General features: G+C 43.1%; 1 protein-coding gene across 1 annotated transcript; it reads right to left on the reverse strand.

The window, feature by feature from the left end:
- Nucleotides 1-2,780: 2,780 nt before the first annotated feature.
- ST13 (ST13 Hsp70 interacting protein) lies at nucleotides 2,781-24,943 on the reverse strand. Its single transcript, XM_089523688.1, has 12 exons — nucleotides 24,731-24,943; nucleotides 18,156-18,213; nucleotides 17,640-17,724; nucleotides 17,475-17,545; nucleotides 16,855-16,921; nucleotides 16,462-16,546; nucleotides 14,806-14,916; nucleotides 14,234-14,336; nucleotides 10,687-10,803; nucleotides 8,194-8,257; nucleotides 6,025-6,137; nucleotides 2,781-4,399 (listed from the first exon to the last, which is right to left on the reverse strand). The coding sequence occupies exons 1-12, from the start codon at nucleotides 24,838-24,840 to the stop codon at nucleotides 4,271-4,273; spliced, it is 1,113 nt and encodes a 370-aa protein (XP_089379814.1). The 5' UTR covers nucleotides 24,841-24,943; the 3' UTR covers nucleotides 2,781-4,270.
- Between the last annotated feature and the right edge of the window lie 57 nt (nucleotides 24,944-25,000).

The following is a 25,000-nucleotide window of genomic DNA, read 5'->3' on the forward strand; positions in this document are numbered from 1 at the left end:
TAGGCAGCCAAGCATTTTACTGGAATTGTGACGGATACCACTAATATATTTTCCTGCCTTGTTTTGAATTGACACAACAAATAGTTTAGGTGGTTTGCATGTATGCATGACCAACAAGCTGGTTCTCCTATTTTATACCTACCAATATTTCACGGGCAAAGACATAAACGTGGCCAAGCAACATCAGAGTGTGGTCAAGACAATAAATTATTAATGAGGATGAACACACAAAGTGGCAGAGGCTGAGAGCAAGATCCTATTCCTTTCCTGCCTCCACCCCTATATTTAGTGCAAACTAATTTTTCACTTTGAATTCAGTTTGTAGCAATTGAAGTAAGCCAGGACAAAGAGGTAAAGTGGAAAGAGAAACTGGGACATTTAAAAAGATGAAAAAGTGGGACAATAGATTAACTGGGACCACCCCTGACAAATTAGTACAGTTGGAGGATATGTTTTTTGCAGTGCAGGGTTCACTGCAGGAATACAAAGAATGAGCAGTCAAGAATTTGCAAACTGGATGTAGTGATTGCATATTTCTAAACTATGTACAAATAGTAATTAAGCATTCTGAGTAGATATTGTAGAACCAGCTTTTCCCATGGCACTTATTTTTGTCTTACTTTGTTCTTAAAACTAGTTTTGCAGGTAAACAATGCTTCATGTAGAACCTGTAGAACCAAGCACTCCTACTATAGCTTTATCTGCTGCAGTATATGATGGCAAGGCTCACAACAAACTTACTATCGGTGTTTGGCAACTATTCTACAACTAAGATCGTGGTTTTCAGGAAGAGAACCCCTAATTGTAAGTGGTCTTGATGGGCATCTCTTAGAACAGGGGCACTCTCTCATTTAAATACTTGGGGCTGCATTTTGGTGATTAACTTTCTTGGAAGCAACATTTAAGAGTCACTAGAATCTTACGTAAGTGGCAGATCATTAGGCAACTTAAAAAATATTTCTACACTAGAGGGAATAAATCATGTCCTAAAGGTTTTTACTGTTAAAATTAACCCTAAACGCTATATGGAGCAGAAACCTGGAGAGATGATGCAAGTCTGCTTTGGAAATTTTGCAGGTGAAATTCATGCAACAGATTTTTGGCTTTCCCCCAAGGTTTCCACTGCTCATCTTAGAGCCGAGTTGGGTCTTCCCTCAATTACAGCTATAATTCACCTGGTTTTCTTTAGTTTATGCCATGTATTAAATGGACTTGAGGACCATTCCCTTAGCAAACTTTTTTTTGTTTTTTGTTTTGCAGAGCTCTTCTTCCCTCTGAGGCAGCGAAGGAAGGGAAAACAACAAAAACAACCCCTTAGCAAACTTTGCTGACTAGAACAACTCTGGTTTGGCAGATGGGCACAATGGCGCCAAGAGAAAGGTCTGCAATCTTGTGTGTGATCCCATTAATTTCATAAGATTTTCTTAGGTAAGGACTTCAACCTTAACAGAGAATGATCCAAGTCCTTACAGCCTTAAAAACTGGATGGTGTTTTTTTTTTTTTATCATGATGCTAGCCAAGACAAAGCAGCCATAGTTGGGGCACAATTTACCACTTGGTACCCACAGATCCAGGTCAGCCAAACAAGGCCAGTTTTTTTAAGCCTTGGTCTTTTCTGAGTTTCTAAAAGCTTTTCCAGAATCCAAGTTCTAGCAGATGCCTTCAGCGTATCTTGAAGAGAGATTTCTAGGTATTCCAGTTATTGAAAGGAAATGTGTATTTGCTTGTAACAAGATTGCTAATACAGTATAATTCATTAATTGTTCTACTCAATTTATTCACACCATTGCCAAAGATTTTTGTCACCCATTATTCAGCTATATACGGATTTCACACTCCAGAAAGTAGCAGAATTGTTAGCTAGCAATCAGCTATTTTTCACATATCCAGTAATCCAATTTGCACTGGCAGCTAAGAAACTGTGTGCTTGGTTAATAAAGGAACATATTGTAGTTTAATTATTGATTTAACACTTTCTTGTTCAATGGTTTTATAAAATTGTTTTATCCAGATCTGTAAAAATGTGGTTTTAAAATGTATGCCTAATTTTTAATGTTACATTTTGTATATTATAAAAGCCTATAGTTACATACCATAAAGTTTGCATCTGTCCATCTGGTATCCCTGGCAACAACACATCCCTCCCCCAACTGAAGTTTCTTACACCATCTGTTGATTACAGCATATATGCTGTACAGTAGGCCCTTGGTATCTGCTAGGGTTTGGTTCCAGGACATCTTGTGGATACCAAAAACATGAATGCTCAAGTGCTATCATATTTAGTGGCACAGTAAAATAGTGTCCTTTATATAAAATGGCAAAATCAAAGTTTGCTTTTTGGAGTTAAACAATTTCAAGCTGTCAATGGTTGAATCTGTGGATGCAGAATCCATGGATACAGAAGGCCAACTGCATTTCTGAATGCCAATTCACAAAAATGCTGTGACATTCATATAGTGAGGCTATCCGTTTTTGCACAGAGTGATGCCTCAGCAGTTTTTTTTAAAAAAATATTGGTTAAAGAGGGATCAAGACTAATGCCAGGATAGTAATAAGAGGAATACTGGCCTGCTCTACAGAAAGGATCGTTGTCTATTTTCACATTTTACCTCCCATACGTTCACTTGACATTTTTGCTTTGCCTTTCTCCAAATCAAAAGGAAGACCGCACCCTGTTCTATAGGAGAGGATCAGTACTGCAGGTATATACTCTTGAATACCTTTCCAATGATTTGTTCTAAGTATCTTAAACACTGCTTATGCAAAGATAAACCACAACTTTCTTCAAAACCAATCTTTATTATCTTTAAAGGCAACTATTTTTGAAGTATTTTTAGAACTATTTCTTAAGCAAAAATGAATTCATCGTTTGATTTATTTGACAAGATAATTAATGTATGAGGGAAAAAACTTTCTGGAGTTTTTTTTTTTTTGGACTCTGTTGAGTTCCTAAACCAGACCAAGTTTAATTAAAAACAGAAAACACATTAATAATTGATTCAGACAAAATTACAAGAGCACAGAACAGGAAACACTGAAAAGTTATAGAAGAGACCAAGACTTAATTACTATAAGCTTTCCAACATTAAGAGCAGAAATTAGTATTGACAAAAAAGAAAGTTTAATTGCATTAATTATCGATGAACATTTCAGCAAGGTGTTCAAGCGAATACACATGCTGTAATTACACTTAAGAGCTGCTATTCCAGCACTTTACCTCTCCCTCTTAACCTGCACAAGTATCAATATTAGAATATGACATTAACAAAAATATAACTACTAATATTAGAGATTGATGATGGGGTTATATGAAAGTATTCAACTGAATGAATGGAAGTAATATCATCAAATCTAAAGGATCTGGCCAAGATATGTATGATCATTAGGAGCTTCATGATCTCAGAGTCCAGAGTTTCAGCCATTAACAAACCTATATTGTATATCTGCATTACGAACTATTCAAAGAATTAATGCAAGAAGGTGATAGGATTCAGTTATTTTCCCTCCAATTATATTAAGAAGTTAAGCCAGGCAATAATGTCCAAAAGTAAATTCAGTTCAACAAAAAGATTCCCAAACACTGAAGTCAATTAGGTTATTAATGCTGATAGAAACATTTGCCCCCTACATACCTTGACAAACCTGTTACTCTGCTAAACTTTGATAGTGTAAGCAGTCCAGCTTAAATAGCATATGTACTAAAATATTTAGAGCTAAAGTGTGCAGGGATCTGATCTAATAAGAGTTTGATTTTAACTGTTTTAAGTCACCCTTGTGAATGTAAATAGTGAATATGAGTTGTGTACTATTACTTCTCATGAAAATAGAAACAGTGAGCCGCACTTGCTCATGTCAGAACAAGAATTCCAGTTACTGGGAAACAGAAACCCAACACCATTATAAAAAACACACCCAATTATCTTCCCTCACTTCCACTACTTAAAAAAAAACAAACCCAGACCACCCCTCCTACACTTTTTGGTACAATCTACTGGAAGCTTACATTTAATGAAATACAAAAGTGAACTGCACTACTGTTGAGTAAGACAGGGCAAAGATAGTGACAAGGGGGAAAAGTGTTTTTCAAACAGAATTTGGATACAATCATGAACTGGCTGCCATTTAATTCGGATGCATGGAGGGAGGAGAGAGGATTCTTCCCAGAGCACTCCAGTTCTCTTTAGAGAATCAGAGGTACAATGGTTTGTGTTATTGCAACGTACAGTAAACAATTAATACTTCCCCCATGTCTTGCAATCAAAGAGGATTTTATGATTGACTTCCAAATTTGGATGATAATTTGCCAATGAGATTCATGACTTTGGGGTTATTTTGGTACTTTGACATGTTTGCTGGGTTCTGGGCAACATCTTGGAAAGCTGCCATGACCTCTGGATCCTGGAAAACAAGAAGGGAAAAATGAGTTGGCCCTGTAATACTGAATGAAATTAAGCAGGTTTTTTTTTTTAATTTAATGCTTTAGTAGGCTAAAACTTCAATCTGACATACAATTAAATAAAATGACTTTGCATTTGTGAGTCAGGGGAAATAAAGGACATTCACCACTATCTTTTGAAATACCTTCTCTATAGGTCACTAGACAAAAGTTTCTTAATCATATTCTCCACTCTCTTTCCAAACGACCTCCCCTTGAACAGATTTGTACCCTTCTGGCGAGCAATAATGCATACATGAATGGTATGGTTACAAAATTTGCCTTGGCCACAAATAAGTTTAGACATCAAAATTATTTATAAGAATTACACAGGGCAGATGCTTGTTACCTATATTCCATTTTAAATTTATTACTGTCATTATAGTTTGTTTGCATTTTACCTTAATTATATTGAATTGTGATGGCTTATTTCTTTTAGCAGTGAACAAACTCATACTCGTACCCTGATAATTTTGAATAGTGTAAATATCCTTGAAAGCTAAGCAGGTGAGGCCTCCTTAATACTTGGAGTGGGGACCACTAGGGAATAACACATGTTGTGGGCTATATTTCAGAGGAGGACAATGAAAAACCACCTCTGTGCTCTCCTTGCCTAAGAAAACCCTATGAAATTCATGGGGGCCACCTCAAGTTGGCAAGTGACCCAAAGTCACACACACACACACACAATAATTTGAGAATGAACAGTTAAGAGTGAGCATGCCTGTTGTAAACAGGCACAAAAGCTACAATACGATCAGCCTGAGTAGAATCCTGCTCTTTCTTAGCTGAAAGTCTGCATTGTTTACTGCAGATACCCTGCTGCAATCCAGCACCAAAAGGTGAATTTAACAGTCAGTGTTTGTTGTATCAAAAAACTATTCATTTGATACCAATTGAGAATGGCTACTCTACAGGAAATTGAGTATGGAGCCTTGAGATGCAGAACTGGCCTCCAGCTCACATGAAGGTAACACTCTACCTATGCCAAACAAAACAGTTTTTCCATCCACCCTTTCAAACTAGTATTTTTGTTTCTGATAGCAACCCAAATCACAGGCATGTTTCCAAAAAAATCAAAATCCTCACATATCACATTACATTCAGACACCATATGATGTATGAGTGTACTAGTTAATATAAAATCCAACTCTTCCACTGTTTTAGTTACAGAGAGCTGGTCTAATACTGGACCCAAGCATGTTCAACCAGCAGGAAGATTACTGGAGTTCAAATCCTTATTTGGCCATGAAACCCAATGAGTGACTTTGGGGCAGGCAACATCTCTCAGCATAACTTACTTCCCATGATGCCTGTGAGTATGCTGTCTCAAGCTCTTTGGGAACCTCTAAACAAGTAGAAATGGCCCTCACCCATGCTCTGCCTAAGAAAAAGTTTTGTTTGTTACCAAGGCAGTAGGAGTGCTATACTCAGAGCATTTCTGAATTGGAAAGACAGGATAAAGATGCTGGAAATAAATAATTAATGGAAGCAGCAAATATTCTGGGAGAAAGTTGTTAAAGAAGCAAGTACGTGAGTCCAAACATCTCTCAGCTTGCATGGTTATTTTTATTTGCTTTGTTCTCACCTGCATGGCTGCAAGAACTTCAGGATCACTAAGAATTTCATTAAGTCCAGGCATGCCGCCCATCCCAGGCATTCCACCAGGCATGCCACCAGGCATGCCACCAGGAAAACCACCTTCAAATAAAAGAAGGAAAACACTGCATTAGACCATATATGTCTTAACATTTCCCCATTCTCAGGAACCTTAGTGTATCTAGGAAAGCAAGCTAATAACATGTTCATCCTTGATCTGAAGGTCAAAACTTTACCCTAAATGTTTATCTCAAAGGCACAATTTACACCAAGTCAAATAACAATCTATTTAGTAAAGGAAGCCACCTCTTAACTTTGTCTAACCATAAAAGATTCAGCATAGAGTGGTGGCTGTGACTCCACAATACCATATTTGAATTCCCAATCAGTCAATGAAACTCACCTGGTCACCTGGGCAAATTACTCTCTAGACTTAAGAGGAAGTCAATGGCAAACCTCCTCTGAACAAATATTGCAAAGAAATCCCTAGAAAGGGGTTTCTTTAAATTGAAGTGGAGGCACATGACAATAGACTCCCATCAAAGAACCACAATGCCCTCTTACGTCATCTGATTGAAGGATGTCATGTGCCTGCTGTAGGATTCCTCCATTAATGATGAGCATAAACCCACTGAAATCAGTTGCTTTTGTTTAACATGAACCATCAGGAGTTGAGGCAGAGGCTGCTTTATGCATGAGATGGATGCCTACTGCCGGACTCAGGGAGCAAGGCTAAGTCTACTCCCAACTTCAGAGAGCAGCATAAAATAAAAGTACAAGCTAGGATAGAGGTAGATACTCAGCAAAGTATCTATCTGTAAAGAAGTATTACATGGGAGTAATGGCTATTCCAGTGTAAGGAGTCTCCTTGGGAGGAGGGTCTTGCTTCTGGTAATACATTTTGCTGAGATGCCTCCAGCTCAGCCTACAGTGGGGTCTCAGCTGCAAAAGCCTCAGTTTCAAGCTGGACAAGCTGCTGGGAGCAATACCTGTCCTCTGCCTGAGACCCTTTGCCTTGAGTTATAGATGATACATCAGTACCTGATCTTGGACTGTGTTTGACTTCACCATTGGGCTGCCCCTATCTGGATGCTGCTTGAATTCGAACAGTTTTGGACCTTGGACAACTGCATGATTCTGGGTCTCAAATGTCCTTCACCCATGGGTAGGACTCTGTTGGACCTCTATTTTGTCTCCTGATTCTGGACTCTAACTGCCTGGTTTGTCTACTTTAGGAGTGGGAATCATGCAGTCCTCCAGATATTGTTGGATTACAACTCCCAGCATTCTTCACTATTGCGTATGCTGGATAAGAGCATGAGGAACGTAGTATAATGAAGTGCCCTACTTCCTAGCAGATAAGGTTGAAACAGTAAAGGTATACACGAAGGAAGACTAGGGGTGGAAATTACAGACTTATTCTTCCTTCTGTAGGTCTATGAGAGGTACAGATACACTAAAGCAAAGAAGATACATATACTACTCTTCACCTAATCTGGTTTTAGGACAAAATTACACAGTATAAAGAAAAGTCTCTTTCAGATGAAAGTGCTTTTCAGATGAAAAACATCAATCCAGCCATAAAATCTCAGCATGGTGTAGTGATCTGAGTGCTAGACTAAGATTCTGGGAGGCCAGGGTTCAAATCAGCATTCAGCCAAGAAAACCCACTGGGTGGCCTTGGACAAGTTACACTCTCTCAGAGAAAAGCAATGCTAAACCACCTCTGAAGAAATCTTGCAAGAATGCCCCATAACAGGTACTGCTTAGGATTGCCACAAGTTGGAAACAACTTGAAAAGGCACTTAACAACAGTGAAGAAGTAATCAACCAAACAATATATATAACTAGCATGAAAAGAGTTATTAGCGAGATTGTAATACATTTAAAGGGGGGCTGAGGAGATATTAAAAAGGTCTTTTTTTCCTGATGTGTAAAGAAAGCATTGTTGCTCTGTATAGCTCCCTCTGCTCAAGTAAATTAGTGAGGGAGATCATGAATCAGTCAACCAGCAGTTCACAGTCCAAAACCAGTTCCACAGATGGAGTGCTACAGCCAAACAGGCCATCTCCTTCAGGATTTCTCCTACCTCACCTCTTAAAAGGAAGAAATAAGAAAAGAGCTTCATCTAATCAAATGATCTAAAACAAATTCATACCTGGGAAGCCACCTGGGAAACCACCAAATTGAGGTCCTCCTGCCTGTCGACGTGCTTCTTCTTCCTGCAAAGTATCATGAGAATGGGTCACAGGCAGAGTGGACAATTTATATCAGTCAGAGGACTCCTAAACTTGCCCCACAGATCCTGAAGAGAAGCATCTGTCATTTTCAAATATCCCTTGGCACCGCTCTTGAGTGGTCCCTTCCAGTTTTGAAATAGCCCTTCACATGTCTAAAATAGCTTCACCCACCCTCTGAAAATGGCCAGGGGGTAGAAGAGGTCTTGGAGAGCCGCTTGTAGACTGCAGGCTACACTTTGTCCACCCTTGTTCTATAACTTCACAAACTGTTCTGTAGAAAAATAGAACAAATGGTCCAAGATGGTTACAAGTATAGTTGGCCTTCTGTTTTTGTGGGGGAGCCGTTCCAGACACCCACCTCCCCTCGCAAATGGAGGCTCGCACATATTCAAATCTCGTAGGCTTGAATGGGGCGCACGCCATCGAAAACAGAGGAGGTCGCCCCTCCATGAGTAATCGAGGGAGTGCATCTAATATCTGCAAATTAGGAGAGGTGATGTAGATCTAAAGCAGGGATCAGCAACCTCCAGCCCGCGGGCTGGATCCGGCCCGCGGGCCGGATCCGGCCCGCGGGCGCCTTTCCGCTGGCCCCCGGTCCCTCCCGCCGCCGAAATCGCCGCCGATTTCGGCGGCTTCAGCCGCCATTTTGCCCTTCAAAATGGCGGCGAAGTCTCGCGCGACCAAAAAGGTCGCGCGAGATTTCGCCGCCATTTTGAAGGGCAAAATGGCAGCGCCCATTCCGAGGCCCGCTGCGGCCTCCGGAGCCTCAAAACGGGGCTCCAGGAGCCGCAAAGGGCCTCTGGGAGGCCCGCTGCATCCTCCGGAGCCCCGAAACGGGGCTCCAGCAGCCGCAACGGGCCTCTGGGAGGCCCGCTGCGTCCTCCGGAGCCTCGAAACGGGGCTCCAGCAGCCGCAACGGGCCTCTGGGAGGCCCGCTGCGTCCTCCGGAGCCCCGAAACGGGGCTCCAGCAGCCGCAACGGGCCCCTGGGAGGCCCGCTGCGTCCTCCGGAGCCCCGAAACGGGGCTCCAGCAGCCGCAACGGGCCCCTGGGAGGCCCGCTGCGTCCTCCGGAGCCCCGAAACGGGGCTCAAGCAGCCGCAACGGGCCCCTGGGAGGCCCGTTGCCGCTGCTGGGGCCCTCTAGGAGGGCTCCTGCGACGGCAGCGGGCCCCTGGGAGGCCAGTTGCCGCCGCTGGGGCCCTCCAGGAGGGCTCCTGCGACGGCAGCGGGCCCCTGGGAGGCCAGTTGCCATCCCTTGGGCCCTCCAGGAGGGCTCCTGCGACGGCAGAGGGCCTCCCAGAGGCCCGTTGCCTGCACCGGGGTCCTCCAGGAGGGCTCCAATGGCAGCAGCGGGCCCCTGGGAGGCCCACTGCCGTCACAAGTTCCCTGCAGGAGGGCTCCAACGGCGGCAGCGGGCCCCTGGGAGGCCAGTTGCCGTCGCTGGGGCCCTTTAGGAGGGCTCCGGCGGCGGCAGCGGGCCCCTGGGAGGCCAGTTGCCTTCACCGGGGTCCTCCAGGAGGGCTCCAACGGCAGCAGCGGGCCCCTGGGAGGCCCGTTGCCGTCGCAGGGTCCCTCCAGGAGGGTTCCAGCGGCAGCAGCGGGCCCCTGGGAGGCCAGTTGCTGTCCCTTGGGCCCTCCTGGAGGACCCCAGCAAAGGCAACGGGCCTCTGGGAGGCCAGTTGCCGTCGCAGGGGCCCTCCAGGAGGGCTCCTGCGACGGCAGCGGGGCCCTGGCATCAGGGGCCAGCAAAGACAGGGAGGCCTCCAGCGCTGGCGGTCCCCGCCGGCTCTTTCCTGGCCTCTGACAGGGCCTGGGGCCCCGTCAGGGGCTGGCAAAGAGGAGGTGGCATGGCCCTTGGGGGTGGAAGCTCCGCCCCTGGAGGTGGAAGCTCCGCCCCCAGCATGCGGCCCCACCCCCGGGGTGGAAGCTCCACCCCCCCGGCTTCGGCCCCCCGGTTGTCTGAGGGACACCAACCCGGCCCCCGGCTCAAAAAGGTTGCCTACCCCTGATCTAAAGTCTATATGCTCCAGGGACTGCAGCATTCTGTGACACTGCTTCAGTCCATGTTAACACAGAAAAATTGGATTTTTCAAGAAATTTGTCATTTAATGCTTATGTTGCCTGATATGCCCTCACACAATTCTAGCAGTGGGTTTCAAACTACAGTGCATTTCTTTTATACCATTTTAAAATTCTGTTAGACTACAGACAGATTCAGTTAAACACAGGACACTAACGTAAAGAAGATAATTTGAACACACTAATATGCAAGAACCAGATTTTACGGCAGCTGGAAAAACAACTCCCATAGTTGCCACAAACTGCATTACAGAATTCATGAGCACAAAAATTTTGGATATACTGTAATGTTATGTTATCTTCTTAGTATACATGGTCTGTTACGTTCTTACCCTTTGAGCTTTTTCATGTTCTTCTCGGGCTTTCTTTACTCTTTCCATCCTTTCCCTGATTTCTTTTTCTTCACGCTTTCGTTCATATTTTCTCCTGTGTTCTGCAATCTTCTGAGCCTGAAACACATAGAAGAGTATTTATCAGATGCATCCAAGAAAACACACCAGCTTTGTACTCTCCTCACCATAGCTATTTTTAATTGATACATACTCCATCAATGATCTGAGAGAGAACTGATATACACTGCAACTTTTATTTTACTGTATATACTCAACTATAAGTCGACTTCATGTAGAAGTCGAGATCAACTTTTGGGGCCAAAAATGTAGACTTTTATATGACCCGTGGATATGCTGAGGGTCGGACTTAAGGGGGCAGCCCAGCTGGGGAGAGGCTGCTGGCGATTGATCACCCTTTCCAGCCTGTCCCCAACTGCGCCTTCTCCCATGGAGGCAGCCCAGCTGGGGAGAGGCTGCAGGGCGATCCATCACCCTCCCCAGGCTCTCCGCAGCTGGGCTTGCCTCTGTGGAAGGAGCCCAGCTGGGGAGAGGCTGCAGGGCAACTGATCGCCCTTCCCAGCCTGTCCTCAGCTGGGCTTTCCCCAGTGGAGGCAGCTTTGCTGGAAAGAGGCTGCTGGGGAGGGGCTTGGTCAAAGTACTGTATTGCCACGTGCATGTGTACCCAGGATTTTGGAGGCCATTTTGGGGCAAAAATTTCTCAACGTATAGTCGCATATATACGGTATATTTTAAAAGTCCTCATACAGCAACTTACAAACAAAAAGAGCAAAAGCAGCAGTAAAAAAGTAGTAGTTCACCATTGAAACATGTGGACAGGCAACTAAAGAAAGAAAAAAAGTCCAGTCCATTAATACAAGTCTGGCTTTATAAGATGCAAACAGTCTTAAGTCTCGTGGATTTATCAATGTTCCTATTCCACGTCTGTGAACCAACATTGTTCCAGACTCTTTGCTGAAAAGAAGAAACTCTAACCTACACTCTTTCACTGTTGAAGGACACCATTAATAAATAAACACATCTAAGTTACTTTCTCCTCTGTTATTCCACTCTCAGTGGGCTTCTTATTAAGAGCAATAGCTCAAACTCTTTTCAACTAACATAGGCCTGTTACAGACAGCCAAAATAAAGCTGCTTCGAGTCACAGTGGAGGTATGGTGTTTCAATGATGCATGCGTCCTAAGAGTCCAGAAGTCACACCAAAGCCATGCTCCAGGCTGGAGCGTGGCTTTGGTGCGACTTCTGAACTCTTAGGACGCATGCATCATTGAAACACCATACCGCCACTGTGACTCGAAGCAGCTTTATTTTGGCTGTCTGTAACAGGCCATATTTCCAGTTTTTAGTAATGATTATGTGAAGGCCGATGAGCACCATAAAAACATTGGTACACTGGGCCAAAAGGATCTGTGAACCCCACTTCTTGGAAGATGAACTGAAGCACTATGGCCTGTTACAGACTGCCAAAATAAAGCTGCTTCGGGTCTCTTTGGAGGTATGCTATTTAAATGATGCATGGGTCCTAAGAGTCCGGAGGTCGCGCCAAAGCCGCACTCCATTCCTAAGCACTGGAGTGCAGCTTTGGTGCAGCTTCCGGATTCTTAGGATGCATGCATCATTTAAACAGCATACCTCCAAAGAGACCCGAAGCAGCTTGATTTTGGCAGTCTGTAACAGGCCTTAGATTGGGCTCTACAGGCTAAAGGTTAGTCCAGCTCAGACATCAGAAGGGCTGACAGACCCAGAAAAACTCATAGAAGTGAAGACACACAATCACCCAAAGGGAAGCTATTTTTACCATACATCAAAGCAGTCACAGACAGAATAGGGAAACTGGTGAGGAAACACAACCCCCAGATGGTCTACAAACTGACCAAGAAAATCCAGCAAACGCTGCGTTCAGCGAAGGACAGGAGAGACCCTTTCATGGCCTCAGGAGTTTACTGTATACCATGCAGCTGCAGACACGTCTACATAGGGACCACCAAATGCAGTGTTCAAACACGAATCAAGGAACAAGAGACACACAGCAGAATGGGTCAGCCAGAATAATCAGCAGTAGCAGAACACATTATAAATTTAAAAAAGCTGTCAAGAAGGATCTCTTCCAGCAGGCCTTTCCTGAATAAAAGTGCCCGGCCACAGAATGACTGCCCCTCACATCATGTATCACTCCACCGCTCTGTCCTCGCTGTATTTTTTAATGTGTTTTTAATAGATGTTTTAATTGTAACTTGTTTAATCCTGTTTTCAGGGGAGGGATTTGGGACATAAAAAATTACAAAAAAAGAATTACAAAAGGGTGTTTCAGTCCTGCTCCCAACCCCTACGATCTAAGGTTTTTCTGTTACCCCATGCTCCAGTTTAATGGTGCTGGGGCTGAATGTCAGATCAGTCCACAATAAAAAAAACCAAACAAGCCATTCATGACTTGATTGTGGATCAAGGGGCTAAGATGATTAAATTTCAGAGACCTAGATGAATGAGTGGATTGCACCTGTCCCAGTTCTGTCCACTCAGATACATGATGGAGTGCCAACCTACACTGGAGGGCCTGTGGAGAGAAGTGTCCTCATGCATAAGAATTCCACCTTACTCATGAAGAAACCCATCCACCCTAGCACCAGTTTTGAAGGTTTACACCAGACCAGATTGGATAAAAATCAATTTTTTTTTACTGAAATTGGATTTTTAAAATTAAATGCTTTTTGAGGGGAAAAAACTATCTAAAGATAAGTTTTCTATTTAAGATACATTATGGCCAAAGGTTATTCATCCTGAAATTGGGATTAGTTTTTAATTAAATAGCATTAGAATGTATATTAAAAATGTTTGGTACAGCAAATGATTTCTGATAAACCATTTACAGTGTCATGCTCTTCCAGGGGTTTCTCTAAGATTATTGGACAACTTTTCTATATAGAGGATATTACAACAGATCCATGGTTTTACAGTTATTTTCTCTCATAATATTCTGTCACAGAACGCCAACCCATAGGCATCAATAAAGTTAAAATTCAAAATTATGATTTGAGCATGCAGTTATATTTGTAAACAAGAGTGGAGCCTCACAAACGAGGCTACAGAATTTCTGAACTACCAAAGCTGACAGCAAACCTTTGTGGAAGACTAGCAAAGCAAATCAGAAACATTGTATTATAACCAAATCATTGATTTTAGTTTACAGAGCAGTCAATATCTGCTCCTTTTCTAATGAATATGTTTATATTGTGAGGAGATGCTCTTATGTGTACACACACACACACACACTTGCATCCCATATTACAGCTGTTTACTAAAAGATATACAGTGGAGTAGCAAAGTTTTATATTTTGCAGACTAGGAATCACTCCTAAGCAGTCTGTGAGAGAACAGAACGTAAATGCCCTTATGTAACTGTTTGGAACTATGAGATCATATAATTTCAACAGACACTACTTCCTGGTGCATGTTCTACATAACACTGCAGAATTAGAACTATCAGTAAGGAAAGAATTCTTTTGTTATCTTTCATCCTTTTCTTACTCACTCGTGGCTGCACTTCCTTCAGCATGGCACTAGCTTCTTCATCATAATCCAGTTTACAAGCCAAAGCCAGATCACGTGCAGATTCTTCCCAGTGACCTAAGAGCCTGATAACGACAAGATTCTAGAGTCAGTATTTGTTCCTGAGGTCCAAAGCACACTGCAGAAATAATCCAATTTGAGACCACTTTAAATGCCCTGGCTCAATGCTTGGGAATTCTGGGAACTATAGTTTTGTGAGACATTTAGCCTTCTCTGTCAGAGAGCACTGGTGCCACAATAAACTACAATTTCCAGGATTCCCTAGCGCTGAGCCAGGGCCGTTACAGTGGTCTCAAACTGGATTATATCTGCAGTGTCTTGGACCTAAGAGAGATCCAGCATTCAATTCTCAGATCAGCCATGTAAACCTACTGGGTGACCTTGGGCAATTTTTGGTTCAGCAATGTTATTCTCAGAATTGATTGCCCTTTAAAAGAACATCATACAACTTAGGTCATAATAGAAAACTAGATCATAACATTTCCATTTCCTTATTGAGGGGCTAAAAAGCAAGCAGAAGTTGCAGTTTCTTACCTGTGAGCTTTTCCTCGCCATTTGTAGGTCTGTGCTGAATCAGGGTTAATCTGAATGGCTCTGTCACAATCTCTTATGGCAGCATTTGGCTTCTGCATTTTCACAAATACACTGTCAACATCCAGAGAGAGAGAGAGAGAGTTCCATGAATAATCAGATACACCTTGCCTGAAGAAGCCAGTGGAGCTTTGAAAGCTTGCAACATGTATACTGTGCATTTTGGTTGTCCCAATAAAGATATCACTGTTTGGTGGATTAATAACATTTTGGATGACATTGGACTTTGCTATATGGCCAACACAGTTATGCCCGGATATGTTTTCCAGATCATACTGTTTGAGTGTTCAACCTGGAAGTAAACAGCAAATACAAGTTAACTGAAAATTATAGTATCCATTTTAATAATTACTTCTCTCTGCTTTCCTAAAATTACAAGTTGTTTCAGTACTTTGGGTATATCCTACACTAACAAATAACATGAAATTCAAGCACTCACTTTAAAGTTAATTAAAGTAACGTTATAGTGGTGTAAAGGCTTCTACATTTTTTCCAAGACCATATATTGGTACATAGCAATAGATTTAAAAAATTTTCTTCAGTGTTTATCAACAGATGATGCATTTGTAACAGCATTAGCAGAAAGAGAATTAAACTCAACCACTTATCTAAGGCAAAGGTTACTCATATGCTGCACCAGAAACTCAGAAATGTGACATTTAGCTTCATATGATTAATAGCAACCCCAAAGGGTGAAAAAATATTTTAGCTTGGAGGTGGGCCTAACAAAAGTAAGAGGCTAAACAGCTTTGGCATCATGTAAAGACTTAGAAACAATCACATAGTAAAGTTGACATTTTACTAATGTAAAACAGAATGGGCAACATCTATTATGATTTAGACATCTAGTATTAATGTTTGTAACTACACTGTGTTTGTGTACTGTATTTTCCAGCGTATAAGGCTACTTTTTAAGTCTGCCTTATGCGCGGGAATTATAGCCCTGAGACAGGCGAATGGCATAGCCACCTCCCTGTCTCTGAGGTCCTTGCTGGGTCCTCTCCCAGCCAGCCGGCACTCGCACCGGCTGGAGGGGGCCTCTTTAGAGGCCTGAGAGAGGATCCTTGGTGGCTTGGCTCTTGCCGCCATTTTTCCCCCCAAAGGCGGCGGGGAAGTGGCTCCAGAGCTAGCCGGGCCGAGGAAAAGAGCCGGCCCCTTACTCCTCCGCACTGCCACCACTGCCGGGGATCCTCCAATCCTCCAGCGGCTTCAGAAGTCCGCCACGGAAGCTGCTGGAGGAGTGGAGGATCCCGGGTGGTGGCGGCAGCTTCCGCAGAGGACTGCTGACGCCGCTGGAGGATCAGAGGATCCCCGGTGGCGGCGGCGCGGAGGAGTAAGGGGCTGGCTCTGGAGCCGCTTCCCCGCCACCTTTTGAAAAAAAATGGCGGCGAGAGCCGAGCCACCAAGGATCCTCTCTCAGGCCTCTAGAGAAGCCCCCTCCAGCCGGTGCAAGACCCCCTCAGGGGCGTCCAGGGATGCTGCCGGCGGGCGACTTGGGGGGGGGTTGTCTTATACCCCCCGTTGCCTTATACGCCGGAAAATACGGTACATACAGTTTGGCACCTACTAAAGCACAAGTTTTCAAATTCAAACTCTCACCTGGCCCTTTTGGCATACAGTATAGCCAGTTGAGGATTCAGCTTTATGGCTTCTGTAAACAGATCAATGGCTTTCTGAAATTCACCTGTAATATCAATAAAGTTTCAATTATACCGCAAAAGAAATCCATGACATATACTTGTCTTAATTAGGACAATTATGGTAAGAAGGGAGTGAAGAGAGAACGTGGTCCTAGCAGCCCTGCAGAAGAGGATCATGGAACTGCTCCTTAATAGCATGTCTTTAGACCCAAAGAATTATAGCTACATCTTTGAGCCATTATTTCAGACAGCTATGTTCACAATGCAATCTTTAAAAAGAAAAGTACTTTATATTTTCTTTATAACTAAAAAGTTTTTAAATTTTCCTAAAAAGAAAAGCTAAAGAACTCACCTTCACCTAATGCATTTATAGCTTCCATCTTTTTTTCATTAGCTTGGTCCATCATCTCTTCTGTTACCTAAACAAGGAAAAAGTCGAAGAGACTGGAACGTAACTCAGAGGAAGTGTTCTTAGTTCTAAAAATTTTAAGATACCAGAGTATTACTATGACTAAGATGTCTCAGTGGATGTTTAACTAAAAACAGACCTGAGTTATTTTTCTCTGCATTGAAGTGCTGGACCCCAAAGCTGGTGGAATACCACCCACTTTCCCCTGCAGCCTAGATTTCCTGCAGGAAAAAATATCATTGTTCTCTGTCAAATGACAATCTCAGTCCAGATTGCTAAAGCATGAAATGGATGGATAGTATGCATGTTGTATGGCATACTAAGGTGCATGTTCCTCTGTGTGTGTGTGTGCAGCCCAGCCCCCTGACTGCAAGAGACACATACTTGGGGCTAAAAGGGTTGTGTACCCTGGCTGTACTTTTTAAATCCTATATCTTTGTGGGCTAGCTTTTTGTCTGTTTGACATTCTGTAAGGCTGTTTCATCAAGAAATACTAACCAGTTTATCTAAGAATCAATAAGTGGTTTAAGAAGACACTTTCAGACTTAATGAAACTCAATTACCTCAACAGTTTCATCTCCCATTGCCTGAGGTTCATCTTTGTCTGGTTCAATAACCCCTTCATTATCAATCTCTGTAGACAAAGAGATAATTGACAATAAGAGCAGTTATTACGCATAATATGCCTAAAAACAGTGTCATAACTCCAGAGTCTATGAATAAATCACCTAAATCACTCTCTTCACTCTCTGGCTCTGGTGGTTTTGGTGGATCTTCTGGTGACTTTGTTTCTTCTGTTTCTTTTGTTTTTGCCTAATGAAAAATGTATCAATTACTGGTATGTCCACTTAAACCTTCTTCCAAAAAACAGTTAACACAAAAACAAAAACATTTCTAAAAGGAATATTGTGCCAGGTGTTTTGTAACACCAACATTCTCATGGAAAGCTTTACATCAACATGAAGGTGAATAAATGTCTTTACATAGGATGGTCAGGAAACGAGCAAGGATGCAACAAAAATTATGTATCTTAAGAGATGTATAATGGGCTGTTATACACCCTTTGAAGAATGTAACAGACTAATTTACATAAAGTCACATATGTACTGTGTTGAAAAGCAACAAGGGCACTATCTCCTGAAAAGTGAGATAAAATTATTTCATATAATTCCAAATGCTCCTCTGTTCTAGAATCATACATACATATTTAAAAGCCACAAACTCAAACAAAGCTCATCTCTTACCTCATCAGACCCTTCTGTCGAAGTGTTACAGGAAGCTGGTGGTATTGTACCTCCCATGCTTTATAAGAGAAAGAAAGGCACTAGTCAGGATTTGATGTTCTTTGGAATAAAGTATGATCAGGAGCTACATTGACAGCACTTTATAGCAACAGTCCACCTATGCATTTGAAAGCAAATCAAATAGAAAATCTCTTGAAACTGATTAATTTCATTTGAACTGCTGGTAGCTTGTAACTTACAGGGGCATTTTTCAGCCTCTTGACCCAGGAAACATATACCAGGGGTAGGCAACCTGCGGCCCGTGGGCTGGATGCGGCCCGGCGAGGCCTTGGGACCGGCCCCAGCCCGGTCCTGCCGCCGATTGCCACCGGGGCCTTTGGGGGGCAATTGTCTATTGAAGCCTCAGAAACATGTATTTATATTAACATTTTTTTAATAATCAGCAAATTTTTTCATGTGTCCTCCATTTTTTTTAAAAAAAGTGTCTTCCATTTGAAAATTTTATCCTACATTTGTCCTGGTTTATTTATATATTTAATGTTTTAAAAAAATATTTAATTATTTATTTTTTTGGCTTCGGCCCCCCAGTTGTCTGAGGGACAGCAACCCGGCCCCCAGCTCAAAAAGATTGCCTACCCCTGACATATACCTATCATGGTAATGATATAGATGTGTTCCTGGGCTTAACTTCCTTAAAAGAAACTGTTGCATTAGATTCCCTGAGTGATAGTCCTTTTCTAGGAAAGGTGAAGACTGGTTCAATTAAGAATCAGCCTCCTTTAGAAAGTACTGAATCTCTTGGGCCTCCCTGAGACTAGTTTAGCATAGTAAGGCAAATGGGCAGTATGCAAGTTTCATAGCTAAAAAAAAATAGTAATTACAGTACATTTAAAGGTACTGTACATTCAAAATATTATATATGCAGTGCCTAAGCCCTAGTTAACTACAAGAAAGTTTCAAGAGGAGCTGCTAGAGAGGATGGGGGCAGAGAGAAGAGAAAGGAGGAGAGGGAGAAGTATTTCACTGCTTGCAAAACACACTTGGAAGGTTCTCTGGTCACATGGTGTGGTTGCTTAGCATTAAATATATCCCTATAATGGGTGAATGAGCATATAGTGAAAGTTTTAAAGACAGCAAGTATAGGGTAGAGGCATGCATGAAACCCCATTACCCTAATAGAAAATGGGTGCAGGGGATTAAAGTGAATACAGAAGCTTTGGTACCAGAGTTAGAAATTACATGGAAAGACTAGAGACAAACAAAGAATTAAACTTGTTTCAGCAACCTTTTTATTCAAAACTAACATTAAGATCAGGTTTAATGAAACAGCTAGGTCAAGTAAATCTTGCATTTCAAAACTTTTAGAGATCGCTTGAAAATATCTTCAAAAATTCATCTCAGAATTCTTGTTTTTTTCTTCCAAAAACCTCTACTTTTCTTATTTTTTACATACTGGTGGCAAAACTGCCACTGCTGTGGACTCTGAAAGAGAGAAGAGCCATTGTTGCCGGTCCCAGCAACTGGTGAGGCCCCCTCCTTCCATTCCAACTGCCACTGCTGTGGACTCTGAGGGAGAGAAGAGTGTAAAACACCCCAACAGAGAGAGAAGTAGGATGCAGGGGAAGGAAGAAGCTGCTGGTTCTACTGGTATTTGGACCTCTGCCTTCCAAATGGATTCCTCTCTCTACAGGATTGAGACCCTGACTCAGTAGGCACTGTGTTTGCCATCACTCACAGCTGCTTTGCCTGCTAGAGCTATAAAACCAGGACCTGACAGGGCTCTGCTGCAAAACAGCTCAGCAGAGAGAATGAGAGGACCACAGTGACTATCTGGGGCAGGATGAAGCTGCTAGTTCTACTGCTGCTTGGACCTCTTCCTTCCAAGTACCTTCTAATAGGCAGAGCCCTCCCTCCAGTCCATCTGCTGCCATTCCACCATGGAGGGAGAGATGCAGGCCCAGCTCCATCAGGCCTGGCCTAGACTAAGAAGAAGAGCCCTCTTTCCAGTCCATCTGCCTTGGTCCAGGCCTCAGAGAGAGAGAAGAACTGCTGGACCTGATCCCCTTCACCACTACTCCTTTTGTGTCGTGTCTTTTTAGATTGTAAGCTTGAGGGCAGGGAACCGTCTTATTAAAAAAAAAAATAATTGTAAGCTGTTCTGAGAGCCTGTAGGGTGGGGCTTAAATACCGTAAATAAATAAATAAAACGTATAGATCTATATGGTTTTTCAACATGCTGGGATAGCTAGTAAGGCAAGCTAAAATCCTTTCCCATTTTCTTTCAATTTTGCTCTTCACACATGCTCAATAAGTGATTCTCGAGACAGCCGTTTGCCTTGTCTGTTGTAAATAAGTATATATAGCTACATTAGGATCACCTAGAGTAGAATGTCATATGTTTCCAGGTCAAGCCTTACTGCTTTGTTTACTGCAGAAATGCTGTTGTAACTCAGCACTGAAAGCCTATGATCCAAAACACATTGCAGAAACAATCCAGTTTGAGGCCCCTTTAACTGCTTTGGCTCACTGCTAGGGATCCTGGGAACTGTAGTTTATTGTGGCACCAGAGCTCTCTGACAGAGAAGGCTAAATGTCTCAAAAAACGACAATTCTCAGAATTCCCTAGCATTGAGCCAGGGCAGTTAAAGCAGTCTAAAACTGGATTATTTCTACAGTGTGTTTTGGGCCTATGTTTCTCCAGCCCTCTCTCACCATCCTCCTATTGCTGCACAAAATAATAAAAATTAAAATTCTAGCTAGACAGAAAACAAAGGGGGTGAGTGGGTTTCTATAGAGAGATTTCATTAAAAGGTAGTTCTTTATCAGAGGTTTTAACTGAGGTATGCCTGTATTTCTACAGGTTTAAACTATGGAGTGCAGAGAGAGGCTAGCTTAAGCTATTTTAACAGCAGAACAACAACTCTTTTTTTCAAGAGATGTGGACTGCAGAGTAACCACAGCACCCTCCCTACAGCAAAGAATGTAGTTACTTTGCTTAATTGCATCCTACAATGCATGCCTAAAGCACTACCTTTACATCATATTTAGCTGCCCCAAAATGAAGAGCAAAATGCGGGGGAAGAGAATCATAGCTGCTGCATCAATAAATTCATGGTGCTATGTTCTCTCTTAAGAAACTGTCTCCTTGTGTTGTATGTAAATGCTTCTAAGGTGACAGCGGTTTCTGTAATATACTCCCCTGACAGAAACATTAAGAACAAAGTGTAAACAAATAAATAAAAAAAGCCACTCCAATATATTTTCTCTAGCAAAGGTACTGAATGATAGTAAAGAGCATATTAGTTGTTAATGTTTTATATTCATTCAATCTTTTTTTATTTGGAGAACTAAACCAATTGCTAGTCCCAACTAGAATACACCAATTAAATTAATGGGATTTTACCAAACGTGGATTTATTCACAAACTGATTCTGTGGATCTACTCTTGTTGTGACTAGCAACTTAATTTAGCCTGTTACTTCAGCATTCAATCGGTACTAAGATTCTTAAAATTCAAAAATGAAACACTTATGGGGCAATCCCACACTGAGTTAAGCATATCTAAGATAACTGTTTTCAACAAATGCAGGACTTTCTAACTCTGCAAAGGGCAGTTGATTTAAAATAAACATCACAGACAAGCAAAACTAACAACTGTTGTAATCCGCTTGGATTCCTTGACATCAAGTGGAATATAAATAAATTATTATTATTATTATTATTATTAACAACAGGAAAAATATAAACGATCTAACTCACTACTCTGAAATGCCATTGAGCAGACACAGCTACAGCAAGCACAGTCTTTAAACAACTTCAGTTGTAAATCTTTCTACACTCTTCCACACTACTTTGATATGCATGTCACCATGATGGCATCACACTTTCATTTAAAGACCCCTGAAGTCAAAGTTATCCCACTGTTATTCACAAGATCAATATTGTTACTTGGGGTTTTGTTCTGGAGAATGAGACAAGATTCCACAATGGTTTTGAATTTATTTCTATAATATATGGTTGGTTGCATAAATGGCACTCCTAGCAACATAACATTGCTTACAAGCTAGGCCTGAAGCCCTCAAGGGGAAATTGTAACAGGCAATTCCGCTGCTGTGCAAAGTGAGAGGGGTAATCCAGTTAAGTGCTTCAAGGCCTGGAAACACACAATGGCATGGAAGAAGCTCTTTCCAAGCATTACAGATGGGCTTCCAAATCCAAAACGTTGCACTCAAGCTGTTTTTACTGCAGTTTGTGTTACAGGCTTTGGAATAAATGGTTTAATGAAACATTATTTTTTACAATGAGAAAAAACCCAAGTACTGTAGCTCGACGTTTATAGATGCTTCAACAGCATATTTTCCCCAAAGTAATATTTCCAAGTCGAAGGTTATGGGGGTTTGTTTTGTTTTTTTTTTTCATTTTGGAAATGGAAATAATGTGGGATACTGGGAATTCTGGTCGAAATACATCTCAGGGACCATAGCTGCCCATCCCTGCTTTATGAACTGCAGGAGGTCTTAATGTATGCTTCATTCAGATGAGAGAGTGACAGCTTACCCTCGCTAGAAACGGTAAGGTAATATGAAAGCTCAGTAGTAGTACCCTAGCCTTGCATGTCAAAAAACTTTAAAAGTAGACCCCGGTGTATGTATTCAGGTGAAAAGTACAGTTAGCCTTTGTCATCCGTGGATTATTTCTCCACGGATACAACCAGCCATAGTTTGAAAACATTCATACCATATATATATATATAAACACACACACACACTGTATATGTAATTTTGAAAAAGCAAACTTTTATTCTGCGATTTTATGTAAAGGACACCATTTCACTATCCCATTGTACTAAATGGGCCTTGAGCATCCAGAGATTTTGGTATCCAAGGGGGATCCTGGAACCAAATGCTAGCAGATACCAAGGGCCCACTATATAAATGTGCTTCTGAGCCAGAACTGGGCACCGCATCCCAGCATCGTGCGTCTTCAGCCCAGTGTAACGGAAGTGGAACAAACACATGACTTAACACTGAACACAGGGGTCTAAAATGGAACTTAAAATCCTTCTCATACAAAAGTGCTCTGTGCATTGGACATTAGTGCTCTAAGCTTTCCGAAAAACAGGCAGATTAATAAGGAACACTTGTTTAGCTCAGCAGCCTGAAATGCCTCCTTGGCAAATAAGTGGGAGGGAAAGCAGCATGGTTTAACTGGATCAAAACCAGGTAGGCTTCCAATGACACCAGTGACTAGGCCTCTCTTGTCCAGAAACCCAGCAACACGTCCTCCAATCAGTACCTAATCTAAAGGAAAACACCGAAGAAGCATTTACAGAGTAAGGCCCAGAAATAATCCAGGTTGAGACCGCTTTAGCTGCCCTGGCTCAGTGCTAGGGAACTCTGAGAGCTGTAGTTTTGTGAGACATTTAGCTTTCTCTGCCAGAGAGCTGTGCAGACACAATAAACTATGATTCCTAAGCACTGAACCAGGGCAGTTAAAGCTGATTCAAACTGGGTTATTTCTGCAGTGCGTCTTGGACCTTAGTCAACCTTCACTGTGCAAAATAAATGACGTATGTTCCTAGCAGCTCAAAATCCCAACCCTAACAGCAGCCCCTCGCTGCTCGCCTCCTGCCAGAAATGCAAATGAAGCACTTAACTAGGGCTGCACCCGCACTATAGAAACAATCCGGTTTGACACCATTTTAACTGCCGTGGCTCAATGCTTTGGCAGAGAAGTCCAAAGGCCTTATAAGGCTACAAATCCCAAGATTCCACGAACTGGAGCCGCAGCACTTAAAACTGGTGTCGAAGCGAATCACACTCAGCCATCCACTTTTGCGCCTTTGAGAGGAATGTATTAGTATGTCCTCTCTAGGAATACCTAGGTCCTCCAGCACAACTCTATGGTCAACTTTAACCTGAAGCCTCACTGGAGGCCCTAGAGATTCCTAGAGAGGCCACTCCGCTGGGCATCTGCAGCTCCTCCGGCGCAACTCTATGGTCAGTGTCTGGCAGATGTTGACCACAGAGTTGCCCTGGAGGACCTAGGGATTCCTAGAGAGGCCACTCCGCTGGGCATCTGCAGCTCCTCCAGCGCAACTCTATGGTCAGTGTCTGGCAGATGTTGACCACAGAGTTGCCCTGGAGGACCTAGGGATTCCTAGAGAGGCCACTCCGCTGGGCATCTGCAGCTCCTCCGGCGCAACTCTATGGTCAGTGTCTGGCAGATGTTGACCACAGAGTTGCCCTGGAGGACCTAGGGATTCCTAGAGAGGCCACTCCGCTGGGCATCTGCAGCTCCTCCGGCGCAACTCTATGGTCAGTGTCTGGCAGATGTTGACCACAGAGTTGCCCTGGAGGACCTAGGGATTCCTAGAGAGGCGCACAAGTGTTTCTGTCATTTGCGGGTTTCCCACCTTCAGGGGGATAGCTGTGCCCCAGCCACAGAGAAGGCGGAGGGGCCGCTGTGTTTCTGCAGCGAGGCCGAGAGAGCGTGCCTGGCCCAAGGTCACCCACCCACTGCCAGGATTCGAACCCAGAGCCTCAACCAGCCTCCTCTCGGCCCTTAACCCTTACCTTTCCAGCCACTCCCGGAAGAAGTGGAGCTCCTCGGTGTGGAGGAGGGCCGGGTTCTGCTTGCAGAGCTTCACAAAGCTCCGCAGCTCCTTCAGCTTCTGCGGGTCCATGGCTCACAAGGGTCTAAACGCCGCCGCCGCGGAGTAACGAACTTCCCGCTGCCTGCCTGCCTGCCTTCCTTCCTCTGCCTCGAGGCCCCGCTCCTCGTCACGCGCCCCTCCTCCCTTGGCCCCCCGCGCGCGCTCCACGCTAGCCCCGCCCCTTCCGCCC

The sequence above is a fragment of the Sceloporus occidentalis genome, unplaced genomic scaffold (genome assembly GCF_023333645.1).
Source record: "Sceloporus occidentalis isolate IW3139 unplaced genomic scaffold, rSceOcc1.0.p SCAF_5, whole genome shotgun sequence".
Taxonomy (NCBI): Eukaryota; Metazoa; Chordata; class Lepidosauria; order Squamata; family Phrynosomatidae; genus Sceloporus; species Sceloporus occidentalis.